Raw genomic sequence first — 18,069 nt, forward strand, 5'->3', positions numbered from 1 at the left:
CTTTTTTTCTCTCTTCATGCACCCTTTCTTTTTTCTGTTTCCCTTCTTTCCTTCTGTCTCCCTGCCCTCCCCCAAACCACTGCCGCTAGGCAGGGACAGGGCACAGGGCAGGCAGGCAGGCCTAGTGACAGGCCCCATACCCCTCTCGTACCCTAAACCATCCCCCATGCCCCCAGTACCTTAAATCATCTCCCTACGTACCCCCAGTACCTTTTTTAATCATACCCCCTGTACTTTTTAAAATCCCTCCTTCCCTCCCTCCCTAGATGGCTATCCTGATATTTTAAACATCCCCTCACCCCCCAGTACCTTGATGCAATCCTGGCGGTCCAGCGCTGCATCGGCAGCCTTCCCTGCTGGACAGCCACCCAAGTCCCCATCTGCCGCGGTGGTAATAGGCAGGTGTGAGCCCCGAGAGCGCCTGCCTGGTCTTGTGCTGCCCGAATGGTGTCAGCTCGGCTGGCTTCCCCTTCTGCGCTGGAAGTGAAATCCAGACGCGAGTCCGGAGCGCATCTGCCTGGTCCCGCACCGCTGCTTGAATGGTGCAGTCAACTCCCGTGAGTCTCATGAGAACCAATAGCACCATTTGGGCGGCGGCACAGGACCAGGCAGGCGTGAGCCCCGAGCGCGGACTGGGGGAAAGGAAGGGCAGGAGGACCTGGACCTGACCGGCTGTGCACCCGGGGCGGACCGTCCCCCCATTGGTACATCACTGACATTCACCCCACCCTGCCAGCACTCTGATTGGCTGGCGTTCTTCAATAGGCGGACCAGTCAGGAGGGGAAAAAAGAGAAGGGGAAAAGGGAACCCGCTCTGCGATCGACTGGGGTTGCCTGAGCGAGCGACCTGTCGATCGCGATCGACGTATTGGGCACCCCTGGCCTACACCATGTATTAAAGGGCAAGTAACAGATTTGTGCTTTACACAAATCTTGATAAGGGTCCTCCTTAGTTGGACAACAACTCTCAATATTACACTATTTATTTCTAAAGCTTTGAACATAAGAGATATTTTTTAAACCACCTAAGTTGTGCCTAGTGGACCTAGGTTTTTATAGGAAATTGTCCCAAAGAATTTCCTTTTTAAATTAGGGCTGAAAAAAAAATTGCAAATAAGTTATTGCCTGAGAACTCTATCTATCTTACTGCCTGAAAATATATTTTTTGGAACTCGGAATAATTTTTTTTTTTGTCTGTTTTTGTTGCTTCAAATATGTGTGTTTCCAATATACTAACCTCCTTTTATATGAGAATTTTTAAATCGCATTATTTTTGTCTCTTTTTAAATCTAGTACCGAGCTGAAGTTAATGAAAATGAATGTGGCATAGATATTCTGAGAATTCCTGTAAAAGACAAAGATTTGGTTAACACTGAAAACTGGAGGGCCAACTTTAGCATTATACAAGGAAATGAAGAAGGAAATTTCAGCATTCGAACTGATCCATCAACCAATGAAGGAATCTTAAGTGTTGTTAGGGTAAGCATAAATGCAAATATATTTAAAAAAAATGTAATTAGTTTGCCTTTGGTAAAATTAGCTTTGGATATTCAATGGGGATTAATTCTTGCCACAGCAGTCAGTGTTTAAAAATACACTGACTGTTGTGGGCTGAATATTGACCAGATTGTTTATTTAGAAAACCAATACCAAGCAAATTTAAAAATAACTAGAGTAAATATAAAAGGGACTGCTATATATACCACTTTCCCCAGAAGGTTATTCTGGAAGTTCATACTGATAAACATTGGAGTTAAATTGAGATAACATGATTCTGCATGGAGGAAAATGATAGAACAAATATGCCAGACTTCTTAACAAGAGACACTTAGGCCCAGATTATACAGAATCGGGCCTACACCCGCCCAAACTAAACCCGATTCTGTAACCGACGTCCATTTTGCAGATGACGGTTACAGAATCGGGTTTGTTTAGACGTGGCCGCTATACTTAATCGTGGCAAGGGATCTCCCTGCCGCGATTAGTATAGCAGCCGCAGCTACGAACGCCAGTCTCCCGTCTCTTCCCCCCCCCTCGGCGATCGTGGCAGGAGGGTGCCCAACCCCTCCTGCCCACAGAACCCACAATCGCCAGCAGGAAGGTGCTCAACCCTTCCTGCCAGTAGGCCCCGCTCCCCTGAAGATCGCCAGCAGGAGGGTACCCAACTCCTCCTGCTGGACCCCCCCAACAAACTCTCCATCAAAATGTTCAACCCCACCTCCCTAGACCCCCACCAATGAAATCCCCCACCCCAGAACCCCCCCTCGGGCTTACCTGCAAGTTGGCCGGACCGGTCCTCGCACCATCTGGCCAGCAGGCCTGTCTCTGTCCAGATGAGGCGGGCCCGCCCCTCCCCTGCCCAACCCACAGGATCCTAGGGCCTGATTGACCCAGGCACCTAAGGCCCCTCCCTCAATAGGATGGAGTGTCATTGGGGGAGGTCCGGCAGGAAGGGTTGGGTACCCTCCTGCCGGCGATCTTTGGGGGGGCGGGGCCTACTGGCAGGAAGGGTTGAGCACCTTGCCGCGATTAAGTATAGCAGCCGTGTCTACGTACCATGTATGGCCAGCATTTTGCAAGCCTACATTGTAAGCGTCTCCCGCTCTACTATGGAGTCGCATAGGGCCGCATAGGTTCGCCTAAGGTCTACCGCCTAGCCTTAGGCGGGCTTACGGGCCTGCCAAGGCTCCCGGAGGCACCTTCAATATAGGCGACCTGCCTGGGGAGCATTTTTTAGAAAACCTCCCGATTGGCCGATTAGAGAGCTGTAGGACGCCTACAACTGCCTACAATCGGAACACACTTTGCAGAATCGGGGCCTTATTGTCACTAAACTTGGATGGTTTATTTTACATTGTTTAATTGACAAGCAACTGCTGTTCTTTTCTGCTTTAAACCTTTCTTAGGGTTCTTTTGCACAAATCCATGCATAAATTGTTATTTTCTAAAAGTGTCTGGCATGAGTTATTTTTACAGAGCATTTTACTTTTGAAAGGCAATCTATGAAATAAGGAAAATGATTTTAAAAAAGAAAAGAAAAGCTGAGTAGCTGCAAAAGTTAGATGTTTAAATCAAGCATGGCTATTGTTTAAAGCAGGGGTAGGGAACTCCGGTCCTTGAGAGCCATATTCCAGTTGGGTTTTCAGGATTTCCCCAATGAATATGCATTGAAAGCAGTGCATGCAAATAGATCTCATGCATATTCATTGGGGAAATCCTGAAAACCCGACTGAAATACGGCTCTCGAGGACCGGAGTTCCCTACCCCTGGTTTAAAGTATCATCCTGGAAGCCTAGACCAGAAGTGTATTCTACATATTAAAAAGGTGGAAAGAAAGACAAATGAGAGCAGCCATGGTTAAAAGGTGAGGTGAAAGAAGCCATTAGAAGTTGAAAGAATATCTTTCAAAAGAAAAATAGGGATCTGAATGAAGAAAATAGGAAGAATAAGCACTGGCAATTTTAGTTGTAAAGCATTGATTTAAAAAGAAGCTAACCATAAAGGCAAATCTCATAATAAAATGTTTTCACTTATATTGGAAGCAGAATACCTTTGAAAGAGTCGATGGGACCATTAGATCATCAAGGGGTAAAAGTGCCACTTAGGGAAGACCAGGCCATAGTGGAGAGACTAAATGAATTATTTGGGTCTTTACCGAGTAAGATGCAAAAGATGTCTGTGTCACAAATGATATTGAAGGGTGCCAATATAGAAGAACTGAAACAAAATTGGTGAACCTGGAAAAAATATTGAGCCAAACAAATAAGTTAATGAGAAGCAAATCACCTGGACCAGATGTTATCCCAGGACAAGCAGGCAGGTATTCTCACTAGTGGGTGATGTCATCCTACAGAGCCCCGATACGGACATCTTGCAAGCATGTCTTGCTTGAAGAAACTCAGAAGTTTTGAGATGCCCGCACCGCGCATGCGCCAGTGCCTTCCCGCCTAATGCTCCGGGCGTGTCTCCTCAGTTCTTTTTCTTCCGCGGAGCTGAGAAGTCTATCTTCAATTTGCGCCCATTGAATCTTTTTTTTGCCTTCTATTTTGCCGCGGGTTGAGTTCTTTTGGCTCTCCTGTGCATTTCTTTCTTTCTTTGATTTCTTTTTTCAAAAAAAAAAAAAAAATTTTTCCTTCCGATACCGGGTCGGCCGCGTGGCTGGGGCCCCGCGCCTTTGACCTTGCGGCGGAGCTTTTCCGGCCTATGTCCCGGCCGATTACCGGTTTTAAAAAGTGTAGCAAGTGCCAGCGCGCGATTTCGCTCACGGACCCTCATCGACGTTGCTTACAGTGTCTGGGACCGGATCACTTCCCGAAATCGTGCCGGCCTTGCTCCACTTTGACGGCGAGAGCATTTAAGCGCCGCTGTGGGAGTCCATGTTCAAGATGGAAGCTTCATCGGATCCTGCAGCTTCGACATCGACATCGACGGGTGCTTCGACTCCTTCCGCGAAGCCCTCTGCCTCCCCGGCTGCTTCGGGCCTCCTGAAACCGGCATCGTTCACACCGGTTTCGGCCCCGGCTTCGGCGCCGGTGCCTTCCTCCGTCTCCTCGGAGCAGGTATCGACCCCGACAGTTTCACTGGTGGTGCTCAAGGTGCCGAAGACTGGCAAGCAAAAGCACGCAGCACCGAAGGAGCGCGGAGACCGTGCGGAAGGGCCCCCTTTTGGTGCGGATCTCTCCATATCGGCTTCGTTGCGGTCCCTTCTGGAGGCTCAGTTCGTGGAGCTCATGCAGACCATGGGGCCTCGGCTGATTGCCACCATCCAGGGTGACCTTCCAGCTTCGGCTTCGAGGGGCGGACCGCCCCCTCCTCCTCGCCGCACGACCTCGTTGCTCGGTGAGGAGGAGCGGCGAGCGGTGTCCAGGTCCTCGAGGAGGTCCTCCGTTAGCGCTGTACCTCCTTTGGAACCGATTCCCTCGAGGAGGGCCTCCCTTAGTGACTCCCTTGGAGCCCATCCCCTCGAGGAAAGCCTCGTTTAGTGACCTGCCTCCCTTGGAACCGATTACTCCGCCCCATGACTCTGTGTGGCGTCCACTTTCGGGGCCACCCAGTCCTGGGCATAGCAGGAAGCAGGACGAGTTCTTCAGAACCCCCTATCAAACCTGGGCGTCGTCGGGGGAGGCGCCGACTCTTCCGCCTCTGCGATCGACGGCATCGAGTCCAATCTGCTCCCTGGCGGCGTCTGAACCAGTTTCTCACAGGCGGGCTCGATCCCCTTCCAGGCATCGGGAGGGGCATCGATCCAGACATTCTTCGAAGCATTCCCCTCGGCACTCGACCGTCTCGCCTCAGAAGAAATTGCCTCGGTTGGGGTATGCTGCTTCGACTGGGTCTCCTCCTCCGGGCCCGGAGTTCGAGGACCCTGAGGTTTTCTACTCATCCTGTTGCTCGCAGGCCTCTCTGGAGCCTGAAGCCTCTTCTTCTTCTAGTCCGTCTCGCAGACCGGCAACGGCAGACCAACTGTCCTTTTCGTTGTTCCTCAGGCAGATGGCAGATGACATGGACATTACTCTCGATGCTGGGTCTCGATACTCCAAGGAATACCTCGATACCATGCACTTGCCTCGTCCTCCGGCGGAGTCCTTGCGACTTCCCCTGCACAAGCTCCTCGACCAGACCTTCATGCGATGCTTCGAGTCTCCTTACTCTATCCCGGCGGTCCCTGGCAAATTGGATGCGCGGTACTGCACGGTGCATCATAAAGGCTTCGAAGGTCCTCAGCTTTCTCACCAGTTCCTCCTGGTCGAATCCTCGCTCAAGCGGTCTCATCCTGGCCAGGTCTATGCTTCAGTGCCTCCGGGCCGCGAGGGCAGAACCATGGATAAGTTTGGTCGACGCATCTATCAGAATTTGATGATGGCGTCTCGAGTCCTGAATTACAATTTCCACTTTGCAGCCTACTTGGAATTTTTTCTACCTGTGCTTCGGAAGTTCACACCCTACATCGAGTCCCAGGCTAGGTTTGAGTTTGAGGAAGTGGTTGTTCGCTGTCCCAACTTCGGCTTCAGTTAATGCAATATGCCTATGATGTGTTCGAGCTCTCAGCCCGAGCGGCGGCCTGCTCGGTGGCGATGCGCCGGTTGGCCTGGTTGCGGACCATTGATATGGACCCGAATCTTCAGGACCGCCTGGCGAACGTCCCGTGTGCTGGGGCGGATCTTTTTGACGAATCCATCGAGACTGTTACGAAGAAGTTGTCTGACCACGATAAGTCCTTCCAATCTATCCTTAGGCCGAAGCCTAAGCCTCAGCAGTCTCGACCTTCTCGTCCGCCGTTGATTTATCAGCGGCATTATCAGCCAAGGCAAACTCCACCTGCGAGGCAACCGGCGAAGCGCCAGCCTCCCCAGAAGGGTCAGCCTAAGTCTCAGTCGCCTGCTGTCCCTAAGACCACTCAGCCTTTTTGACTGTCTTGTCGAGGGCATAACCAAACTCGTTCTGCCTCCCCCTGTTTTTCCCATCGGAGGGCGCCTCCATCACTTTTATCATCGCTGGGAGGCCATAACAACCGACCTCTGGGTCCTTACTATCATCAGGGAAGGATACTCTCTTCATTTCCATCGGGTCCCTCCGGACCACCCTCCAAGAGAGTATCCTTCCAACTTGACTCAGACCGCCCTTCTTCTCCAGGAAGCTCAGGCTTTGCTCCGGCTTCGTGCCGTGGAGCCGGTCCCGTCGGACCAACTGAACCAGGGGTTTTACTCCCGGTACTTCCTTGTTCCAAAGAAGACAGGCGACCTGCGACCCATTTTGGACCTCAGGGCCCTCAACAAATTCCTAGTCAAGGAGAGGTTTCGCATGCTGACTCTTGCTTCTCTCTACCCTCTCCTCGAGCAGAACGACTGGTTATGCTCTCTGGATCTCAAGGAGGCCTACACTCACATTCCCATTCATCCGGCCTCCCGCAAGTTCCTCAGATTTCGGGTGGGACATCTACATCTGCAGTATCGAGTGCTTCCATTCGGCCTGTCCTCGTCTCCCAGAGTCTTCACGAAGTGCCTGGTGGTGATGGCCGCTGCACTCCGGAACAGGGGTCTTCAGGTATTTCCATACCTCGACGACTGGCTCATCAAGGCCCCGTCAGCTCCAAAGGTCATTTCGGCGACCTTGACCACGATCTGCTTCCTGCAGAGCCTAGGCTTCGAGATCAATTTTCCCAAATCTCATCTGCAGCCTACCCAGTCCCTTCCCTTCATCGGGGCGGTACTGGACACCATTCAGCTTCGAGCATTCCTTCCTCCTCAGCGCATGGATGCTCTTCTTCGTCTCTGCCAGTCTGTATCTTCTCGCCAGTCCATCTCAGCGAGACACATGATGGTCCTCCTGGGCCACATGGCCTCTACAGTTCATGTGACACCCTTGGCCAGGCTCCATCTCAGAATTCCTCAGTGGACCCTAGCTTCTCAATGGACTCAAGTGTCAGACCCGTTGATTCGACACATCATAGTCACTCCTGCTCTTCGGCGGTCTCTACTTTGGTGGATGACCTCTTCGAATCTATCCAGAGGTTTGCTGTTTCACACTCCTCCTCATCAGAAGGTTCTCACAACCGATTCCTCGACCTATGCCTGGGGGGCTCATCTGGATGGGCTTCGCACTCAGGGATTCTGGACCTGTGTGGACCGACTCCATCAAATCAATCTTCTGGAGCTCAGAGCCATCTTCAATGCTCTTCAAGCTTTTCAACATCTGCTTCACGACATGGTGGTCCTCATTCGCACCGACAATCAAGTCGCCATGTATTATGTCAACAAGCAAGGGGGCACGGGCTCGGCCTCCCTCTGCCAGGAAGCTCTCAGAGTCTGGGATTGGGCGGTTCGTCACAACACCTTCCTCAAAGCTGTCTACATTCAGGGGAGGGACAATGTCTTGGTGGACAAACTGAGTCGTCTTCTCCAGCCTCACGAATGGACACTCCACTCCAAGCCCCTTCATCAGATCTTTGCTCAGTGGGGAACGCCTCAGATAGACCTCTTTGCGGCTCCCCACAATTTCAAGCTGCCTCAATTTTGCTCCAGGATCTACGCTCCTCATCGCCTCGAGGCAGATGCTTTTCTGCTGGATTGGGGGAATCGCTTTCTGTATGCGTTTCCGCCATTCCCTCTCATTCAAAAGACTCTAGTCAAACTGAAGTCCGAACATGCCACCATGATTCTGATAGCCCCTCGGTGGCCCAGGCAACCTTGGTTCTCCCTTCTACTTCAACTCAGCAGCAGGGAACCGTACCTACTTCCAATGTTTCCTTCACTGCTTACTCAGCATCAGGGGTCTCTGCTTCATCCCAACCTGCTTTCTCTCCACCTGACAGCTTGGTTCCTCTCAACGTAACTCCCCACCAGTTTTCCCAGGCGGTGAGGGATGTCTTGGAGGCTTCCAGGAAGCCTGCTACTCGTCAATGCTACTCCCAAAAATGGACTAGATTTTCTTCATGGTGTATTTCCAATTCTAAGGAGCCTCAGCGAGCCTCCCTATCCTCTGTGTTGGACTACCTTCTACACCTGTCTCAGTCTGGTCCCAAGTCGACATCTATACGAGTCCACCTGAGTGCTATTGCGGCTTTCCATCAGCCTCTACAAGGGAAACCTCTCTCTTCTCATCCTGTGGTTTCCAGATTTATGAAAGGACTTTTTCATGTCAATCCTCCTCTCAAACCGCCTCCAGTGGTTTGGGATCTAAATGTTGTCCTTTCTCAGCTTATGAAACCTCCTTTTGAGCCTCTGAGCAAGGCTCCACTAAAGTTTCTCACTTGGAAAGTGGTTTTTCTGGTGGCCCTCTCATCTGCTCGCAGGGTCAGTGAGCTTCAGGCCTTGGTGGCGGACCCACCTTTCACAGTATTCCATCATGACAAGGTGGTCCTCCACACTCACCCGAAATTCCTGCCTAAAGTGGTCTCTGAATTTCACCTCAACCAATCCATTGTGCTTCCAGTGTTCTTTCCAAAGCCTCATTCTCATCCTGGAGAATCAGCTCTTCACACTCTGGACTGTAAACGTGCTTTGGCTTTCTACTTGGATCGCACCAAACCACACAGAACTGCTCCTCAACTTTTCGTCTCCTTTGATCCAAACAAGTTGGGACGACCTGTATCGAAGCGCACCATCTCCAACTGGATGGCGGCTTGTATCTCTTTCTGCTATGCCCAGGCTGGATTACCCCTTCCCTGTAAGGTCACAGCACATAGGGTCAGAGCAATGGCAGCCTCTGTAGCCTTCCTCAGATCGACACCGATTGAGGAGATTTGTAGGGCTGCCACTTGGTCCTCGGTTCATACGTTCACCTCTCATTATTGTCTGGATACTTTCTCCAGACGGGATGGGCAGTTTGGCCAAACTGTGTTACAAAATTTGTTCTCCTAAGTTGCCAACTCTCCCTCCATCCCATTGAGGTTAGCTTGGAGGTCACCCACTAGTGAGAATACCTGCCTGCTTGTCCTGAGATAAAGCAATGTTACTTACCGTAACAGTTGTTATCCAGGGACAGCAGGCAGCTATTCTCACATCCCACCCACCTCCCCTGGGTTGGCTTCTCTGCTAGCTACCTGAACTGAGGAGACACGCCCGGAGCATCGGGTGGGAAGGCACTGGCGCATGCGCAGTGCGGGCATCTCGAAACTTCTGAGTTTCTTCAAGCAAGACATGCTTGCGAGACATCCGTGTCGGGGCTCTGTCGGATGACATCGCCCACTAGTGAGAATAGCTGCCTGCTGTCCCTGGATAACAACTGTTACGGTAAGTAACATTGCTTTATACACCTCAGGTTACTGAAAGAGCTCAAAAATGAAATTGCTAATCTACTATCAGTGACCTGTCACTAAAATTGTCCATGGTATCTGAAGACTGGCAGATGGCTACCTTAATTCCAATATTTATAAAGGTTCTAACAGTGATACAGGAAATTACATACTGGTGAGCCTGACTTCAGTGCTGGGCAAAATGATAGACACTATTATAAAAAACACAATTGCCGAACTTACAGGAAGGGAAACTTGCCTCGCTAAGGTTGCTATATATTTTTTTTTTTGAAGGTGTAGATAAACGTGGATAAAAGTGAACTGGTTGACATGGAGTGGAATTGTAGAAAGGGCATTCAACTTAGAATATGGTTGTTCAAGTCTGTGCATTAGATATGGGCACCCATTTCTCATGTATTTTTAGTAAAGGAAATGCCAATAATACAACCTGTTCTAAAATACATGAGAAATAGAAATTCAAGTGCTGGGTATATCCAGTATGAATATTTATTTATTTATTTTTTCCACAAACTGAAACGTCCAGATGGAAGTTGCCAAACAAGGGACATGTAGGACTGTGGCCACATAGGAGCGTCCCTATTGTAAAATGGCTACACAGTTGTCCACTGGAGGAATAGACATACCATAGCAGAGGATGAGAGGTTGTAGCTCTTTGTGAATTTCAGTTCTTTCTTTTCTTCTTTAAATTGTGAGCCTTACGAGGACAGAAAAATACCTAATGTGACACTCCACTGGAGGAAGAATGGGAAATGCCAAGTACCAGGTTGAAATAAGGACATCTATCTTTTTGGACATAGACTCCGTTCCCCTTGTGTAATTAGAGTTGGACTCCATCTTTTAGCCCCTTCCTATTCCTACCAAAGGCATGCTCAGAACATGTCCTCTTGCTATATGGATAAACTACAAATTTAGATATCCATATCAGGATTTGGACTTTAATGCAATATGGACAGTTTTCTGGCATCCAAAACAGAACTGCTACAATAACCACCATAGTGTATCTAGATTTTCAGAAAGCTTTTGACAAAGTCCCTTATGACAGACTCCTGAGAAAATTAAAAAGCTACAGGATAGGATGCAATATTCTGTTGTGGCTTGGGAGCTGGTTTAAAAGATAGAAAAGAGAGAATAGGTTTAAGTGGCAAATTCTCTAAATACATTGAAGGTGAATAGTAGAGGTTCAAAAGGATCTACTGTAGGTCCAATACTTTTTAATGTATTTATAAATAATCTGGAAATGGGAATGATGATTAAATTTGTAGATGACATGAAACTATTCCAAATTAAATCGCATGCGGCCTGTGAGAAATTGCTGGAAGACCCTCGGAGATCGGAAGACTGGGCATCAAAATGGCAGATGAAATGTAATGTGCTAGGATTCACCTTAGGAGGTACCATCCAAGAAAAAGATCTAGGTATCATCGTGAACATCCACCTTAAAATCTTTTTCTCAGTGTGTGTCGGGAGCCAAAAAAAGCAAACGTTAGGAATTATTAGGAAAAGAATCTAAAATAAAACAGAGAATATTATAATGCCTCCATAGTACTACCTCATCTTGTGCATTGTGTGCATTTCTGGTCGCTACATCTTTAAAAATATATAGCCAAATTAGAAAAGGTAGAAAGAAAAGTGATCAAAATGATTAGAGATGGAACTCTGTCATATGAGAGAAGACTTAAGAGGTTAAGGCTCTTCAGCTTATTGTAGAGATGGCTGATGATAAGGGGTCTGCAAAATCCTGAGTGGAATAGAACAGGTAAATATGAATCCATTGTTTACTCTTTCAAAAAGTCCAAAGACTACGGAGTAGAGAATGACACGGTAACCCGCCGAAACGGAAAAGAAAAAATAGTGGCCTCTGCAGGATGGGGACAAGGCCATTCACCACCCCGTGGAGCGATTAATGGACTTGTCCTCGCAGTGAGGCAATCAAGGATCGTGCAGTCCCCACCATCTCCCTCCCTCCCTCCCTCCTTACCACCGGTTGAATTTCTGTCGGTCCGCGCAAAAAAAAAAAAGCCTCCTTCCTTTTCCCCTGCTCTTACTGCCATGCTCATGCTGCAGCTACTAAAGCCGACAGGAAGTCTTTCCGACGTCAATTCTGACGTCGGAGAGTACGTTCTGGGCCAGCCAGTCGCTGCCTGGCTGGCCCAGAACGTCCTCTCTGACTTCAGAATTGAGTCGGAAAAACTTCCTGTTGGCTTTAGTAGCTGCAACATGAGCATGGCGGTAAGAGCAGGGGAAAAGGAAGGAGGCTTTTTTTTTTGAGCGGCAAAGAGGCAGCAGGCTGGCTTTGGCTAGGGAGGGAGAAAGGTAGGCAGGCAAGATTCGGGGGTGGGGGTGGGACAAAGTGTGGAAGGCAGTGAGAGGGACATAGGAAGGAGGCACTAGGGGCACTAAAGACATGGGAAGGTGGCACTGAGGGCACTAAAGACAGGAAGGGGCACTAAGGACATGGGAAGGAGGCACTGGGGCACTAAAGACATGGGAAGGAGGCACTGGGGGCACTAAAAACAGGAAGGGGAACTAAGGACATGGGAAGGAGGCACTGGGGCACTAAAGACAGAAAGGGGCACTAAAGACATGGGAAGGAGGCACTGGGGCACTAAAGACAGGAAGGGGCACTAAGAACATGGGAAGGAGGCACTGGGGCACTAAAGACATGGGAAGGAGGCACTGGGGGCACTAAAGACAGGAAGGGGCACTAAGGACATGGGATGGAGGCACTGGGGGCACTAAAGACATGGAAGGAGGCACTGGGGGCACTAAAGACAGGAAGGGGCACTAAGGACATGGGATGGAGGCACTGGGGGCACTAAAGACATGGAAGGAGGCACTGGGGGCACTAAAGACAGGAAGGGGCACTAAGGACATGGGAAGGAGGCACTGGGGCACTAAAGACATGGGAAGGAGGCACTGGGGGCACTAAGGACATGGGAAGGAGGCACCAGGGGCACTAAAGACAGGAAGGGGCACTAAGGACATGGGAAGGAGGCACCAGGGGCACTAAGGACATAGGAAGGAAAGAGGGAGGGAATAGAAAGGGACAATTCTTGGGCCTGAGGAAAGAAAGAAAGGATACACAGACAGAAGGAAACGCAACCAGAGACTCATGAAATCAATCACCAGACAGCAAAGGTAGGAAAAATGATTTTATTTTCAATTTAGTGATCAAAATGTGTCAGTTTTGAGAAGTTATATCTGCTGTCTATATTTTGCACTATATTTGTCTATTTTTCTATAGTTACTGAAGTGACCGAGCTTGCTGAGATGGGGCGGAAACAGGGTTTTAAAATTTTAGTCCTAGTAGTTTGCCGGTCCACAAAATAATTCTTTTATTTCTTCCGGTTCACGGGTGTAAAAAGGTTGAAAAACACTGATGTAGAGTATGCCGGCTTTCTTTTCCGCCCAGCCGCACGCGTTCAAAAAGCTGCGCTTGCGCGGCTGCTCGAGTTGATCAATCTTCTCTCTTACAACTTCCTGTTTCCGGTTGCGTCAGAGGAGAATATTGAACAAATGAGCACCCACAAGTGCGGCTGGGCGAAAAAGAAAGCCGGCATACTCTACATCTAAGGTGAGATGGAGGGAGAGAGATGGCGGAACACTGCAATCGGTCGGGTGTCTGCTGTTTTTGTATCACTGCCTGCCTGCGCTCACGTTCCAGATCCTCCTGCATTTTTAGTGTGCACAATTGACCTGATTCGAGCTATAGGTGAACATGGGGGACACGTCATTGCAAGGGAGGACAAGTCAATTGATTTATTTTATGTTCTGTTTTTACTACAGGGCAGAGGCACTGAAACAGATTCTCAGTGCAGTAGTAGTAGTGGCAGGACTCTCTTCTGTCTTCATGGTGTTTCGCAGTACTGAGGCTTATATGGATGCTGCGGGGACGGTGACGGGGCAGTGAATGGGATGGCAGTGGCGGTGACGGGGCGGTGAAAGGGATGGCGGTAACGGTGACGGGGCGGTTAAGGGAATGGTGGTGACTGGGCGGTGCAGAGGATGGTGGGCCGGGGACGGTGCAGTGACGGGGACATATTTTTTCCCCGTGTCATTCTCTACTATGGAGTTAACATGGAAATACTTTTAAAACAAATATGAGAGAATAACTCTACATTGAGTGAAAAAATAAACTCTGGAACTTGCTGCCAGAAGATGTAGTAAAAGCAATGTACCTGAATTTAAGAGATTAGGACAAATTCATGAAGGAAGTCCATAAACTTATCCCTGAAGTCTGGGATTCTGCCAGACACTAGTGACCTAGATTGGCCACTGTTGGAAACAGTGGGCTAGAATGGACCATTGATCTAAACCAGGGGTAGGGAACTCTGGTCCTCGAGAGACGTATTCCAGTCGGGTTTTCAGGATTTCCCCAATGAATATGTATTGAAAGCAGTGCGTGCAAATAGATCTCATGCATATTCATTAGGGAAATCCTGAAAACCCGACTAGAATACGGCTTTCGAGGAGTGGAGTGCCCTACCCCTGGTCTAACCTATTGTGGCAGTTATTTTCTTATTTCATCTATATTCTGCTTTTGACCAAAGTGGATTACATAAAAACATAGAAAACATAATAAAATAGTAATTGCAACAATAAAATTCAAACAATTCTCATCTCATAAAATATGACCAGTATTTTGCATTATTGTAGGGTGTTATCCATTTTCTAAAATGTGGGTTTACCATTATCATGGGAGTGGGCGAGTAAAGGTAACTTTTCGATTGGATTATATTGAGACTAATTTTTCAATAGCTATCCTATCCAGATAGAAGTGTCTGACTTTGTCTTTTTTCAGAATCCATGGTTTATAGTTAGTTATTGATTTCATTTATATTTCATTTATATAGCAGTTTCTTTTTTTTTTTTCTATATACCAAAAAGGTGTTTCACCGTTTTTTATGAAAGTAAAATTTTTTTTTTTTTTTTTTTTTCAGTCATTGAATTACGAAGAGATGCACAAAATTGATTTGCGAATTGGAGTTGTTAACCAAGCAGCCTTTGTGAAATTGCCCTCAAAACAGACAACAATGAACACAATTCCTGTCACGGTTATAGTGAAGGATGTAGATGAAGGGCCAGAATTCCAGCCTCAAATCAAACATATGCGTATTCAGGAAGGCTTGCCAGCTGGAACAGAAGTAGGTGAATACACTGCGAAGGATCCAGAGAATAAAAACACGTACATAAGGTATAGATTCTTGGCATATAATTTTATGTGATATATGTAGAAATTTGTGTGCAGTGCAACTCTCCTCTGGTGAATAGCTGTTTTTAAATCAAGGAGTAACATGTAAGCATGTGTACAAGCATGATATTAAAAGCCTCTTTTCCTGCTATTTTCAAATGTGAGCAAAAGGAACATTTCTGTATCAGTATACGAGGGTGGTTTGAAAAGTTTGGTAAAAAAGCAAGTTAAACAATGTAGTCTCCAGCAAGGACTATGCAGTTAGGGACTGATTCTATAAACAACGCCTAAATCAGCCTGTGCCTAAAAAAGGTGCCAGCTATGTGTCAGTCACGCTTAGGTGCCATTTACAGCATCGTAGCTAGCGGCACTTAGGTAGAACTTGGGGCGTCTGTAATGTAGGCCTTTACAACCCTTGCCTCATTTCAGGTGCCTAAGCTTTTAGAGAGTCACGCTTAGTGGTTCTTAACTCACGCTCCACCCATAGAAATATCCACTTAGGTGTTAGGCACTGTCAGCATAGCTATCGCTACCATTCAGCAATATTCATAAGCATTACAACAATTGAGCATTACAATTAAGTAGAGAGCAAAGCAGTTTCCCTGCCTTACAGAGTCCAGAAGGAAGTGTGAAGTTCCAGGGAAAGGCAGAGAGAGAGAGAAAAGGGGGATGGGGTGATGCTTCGTGTTCCATAGATAAAGAGAAAGATAGACAGAGAAAGAGAGAGCTCAAGAGATAGAAGAGAGGACCAGAGTGCCAAGAGCCAAGAGATAGATAGATATATTGATAGATATTTGTAGGCTTTTATAGCTTGGAATCTTATTCTGAATATAGAAACTATTGTATGTCCCAGTATCTTTCTGTTTAGAATTTGTAAACTGTTTGAAACAATGCTTAATTTAATTGCTAAGGAGGGTGGTACTTGCAGACATGCTAGATGGGATTAGTCTCTGGCTTCTTTGTTCCATTCAAGCCGTCTATCTTCTTGATGTGCACCTGGACCCATTGTCCTAAGCACCCTCTTAATCAGACATTAACACCTTTTAGCTAGTCATGATTCAATCAGGGCTACTTGAAACATATCAGGGATACTTAAAACCATCTCCCTGCCCTCGGGGTCTATCTGCATTCACATGCCAGAGTCAGATTGATATAATTTCCCATAGGCCTTCGCTGACATAAGTAATGCCAACTAAAAATGCTGAATGGTAGTGATAGCTATGCTGACAGGCACCACTAAGTACACTGTGATAGGGGCCTATCTTTTATAGTATCAGATAGGCTCCTATCGCCCAATTCAATTTTTTAAACCAATTATTGAGGCTGTTAAGAGCATTTTGCTAATTAAGTTAGGCACCCTTTATAGAATCAGCTCGTAAGTCAAGCGAGTTTCCAGTTTTTTCATATCGAAGGAAAAGTAGCTTATGAAAAAACTGGAAACTTGCTAGATTGCTGCGTGGTCATTTAGGGCTCCTTTTACAAAGGTGCGTTAGGGCCTTAACGCGCGGAATAGTGCGTGCTAGCCGCTACCGCCTCCTCTTGAGCAGGCGGTAGGTTTTCGGCTAGCGCACACTAATCCGGTGCGTGCGCTAAAAATGCTAACGCACTTAGAAAAAGCTTCTTTTCAAATGATCTGCTTTGTTGTGTTGTACTTTTTTAAAAGCCTATCAATAAGTTTTTTAAAGACGTTTTTGTTCTAATTCAAATATTATGAACTTATGGAAAGAAATTCATGTCTTGGTTGTAAATTCTAGGCAAAATGAAGGCATTAATGACTGGGAAATGTTAAAGTATGCTGTACTACTAACTCAAGATTTTGTATTAAAGGATATTAGAAAAAGAGTTATGAATTATTTATAAATTGATAGTTTCCTATTCTACAATAATGTACAGTGTATGGAATTGTATGATGATTTAAAGCTAGCTTCACTCTTTAATGTGTAGGTATCAGAAAATAGCAGATGTGTACTCATGGATTACCATTGCTGAAACCACTGGCAAGATAACTACTAATAAAGTTCTGGACAGAGAATCAGGAGAAGTACAAAATGATTACTACAATGTTACAGTGATTGCAGCTGATGACAGTAAGTTTGTTCCTCCGTCTTTTGAGGTACAAAAATTAAGGCTTCATTTACTGATGTGGAATAATCAATTAACATGTTTCAATTCATACTTAGCAGGACCTTTAGGGCTCCTTTTACTAAGGTGCGCTAGCGTTTATAGCGCACGCAGCAGATTAGCGCGCGCTAATCCCCACGCTACGCGGCTAGGACTAACACCAGCTCAATGCTGGCATTAGCGTCTAGCACGCGCAGCATTGTAGCGCGCGTTATTCCGCGCGTTAAAGCCCTAACGCAGCTTAGTAAAAGGAGCCCATAGTTTTGCAAGCTAAATCTCAATATTTAATTCATACCAAGGCATTTTTGCTTACTGTGGATAAAGTGGTGTGGTTAGTAAACAGGTGCCATCAAACTTTTTTGTGTGTGTGTTACCTAGTAAACACACATAAGTAAATGAGTCCCTTGGATTGTAAGCCTTCTTGGACAGCAGAGTATCTGCCTTGTCTAAATATATCTTGTTTTAAACTCAGATTTGGAAAGATGAATGAGCAGATCTATATCCAAATAGTGAAGATATCTGGTTTAGATGTTTAATCTATTTTTCTAGTGAGGGCCATGTTGGGACAGAAAGTAAACCTCAGTATGAGTCTTGATTTGTCCTTGGGCAAAGTAAACAGGCATGGGGGAATTCCAGCTAGCCTAATGACTTCTCTTTTTGATTATGTGGCCAGACTAGCCAATTACACATCTTTAGAGAGACTTGTGTAATGAAATCAAAATCTAATCCCCCCCCCACACACACACATTCTGTATCCATGTCTCCCACCTGTTTTCTCCACCTGTTCTCCACAGTTCCTCTGCACAACCGAACCTCAGCCAGTCTTAGTTCCCATTCCCATCAGTTAACTTTCACCATCCTGAGTTTACCTTCACCACCTTCAAGCTGGCCATTACTCTAGTGCCCCCTAAAGGCTTCTGGACAAAAGTATTCTAATTTCTTCTAGCATCACATGGCTCTTTGGTTAGTTTGATCTGTATGGTACCCGGATTCCTTCACCACT

General features: G+C 47.0%; 1 protein-coding gene across 1 annotated transcript in view; it reads left to right on the forward strand.

The window, feature by feature from the left end:
* Positions 1-18,069, forward strand: part of LOC117355475 (desmocollin-2-like) — a 99,963-nt gene that overhangs the window by 63,847 nt on the left and 18,047 nt on the right. Inside the window, exons 9-11 of the mRNA XM_033934103.1 lie at positions 1,294-1,479; positions 14,695-14,948; positions 16,890-17,032. Of these exons, the coding sequence (XP_033789994.1) occupies positions 1,294-1,479; positions 14,695-14,948; positions 16,890-17,032 (583 nt within the window). The remainder of the gene's footprint in view (positions 1-1,293; positions 1,480-14,694; positions 14,949-16,889; positions 17,033-18,069) is intronic.

This window comes from Geotrypetes seraphini, chromosome 2, assembly GCF_902459505.1.
Source record: "Geotrypetes seraphini chromosome 2, aGeoSer1.1, whole genome shotgun sequence".
Taxonomy (NCBI): Eukaryota; Metazoa; Chordata; class Amphibia; order Gymnophiona; family Dermophiidae; genus Geotrypetes; species Geotrypetes seraphini.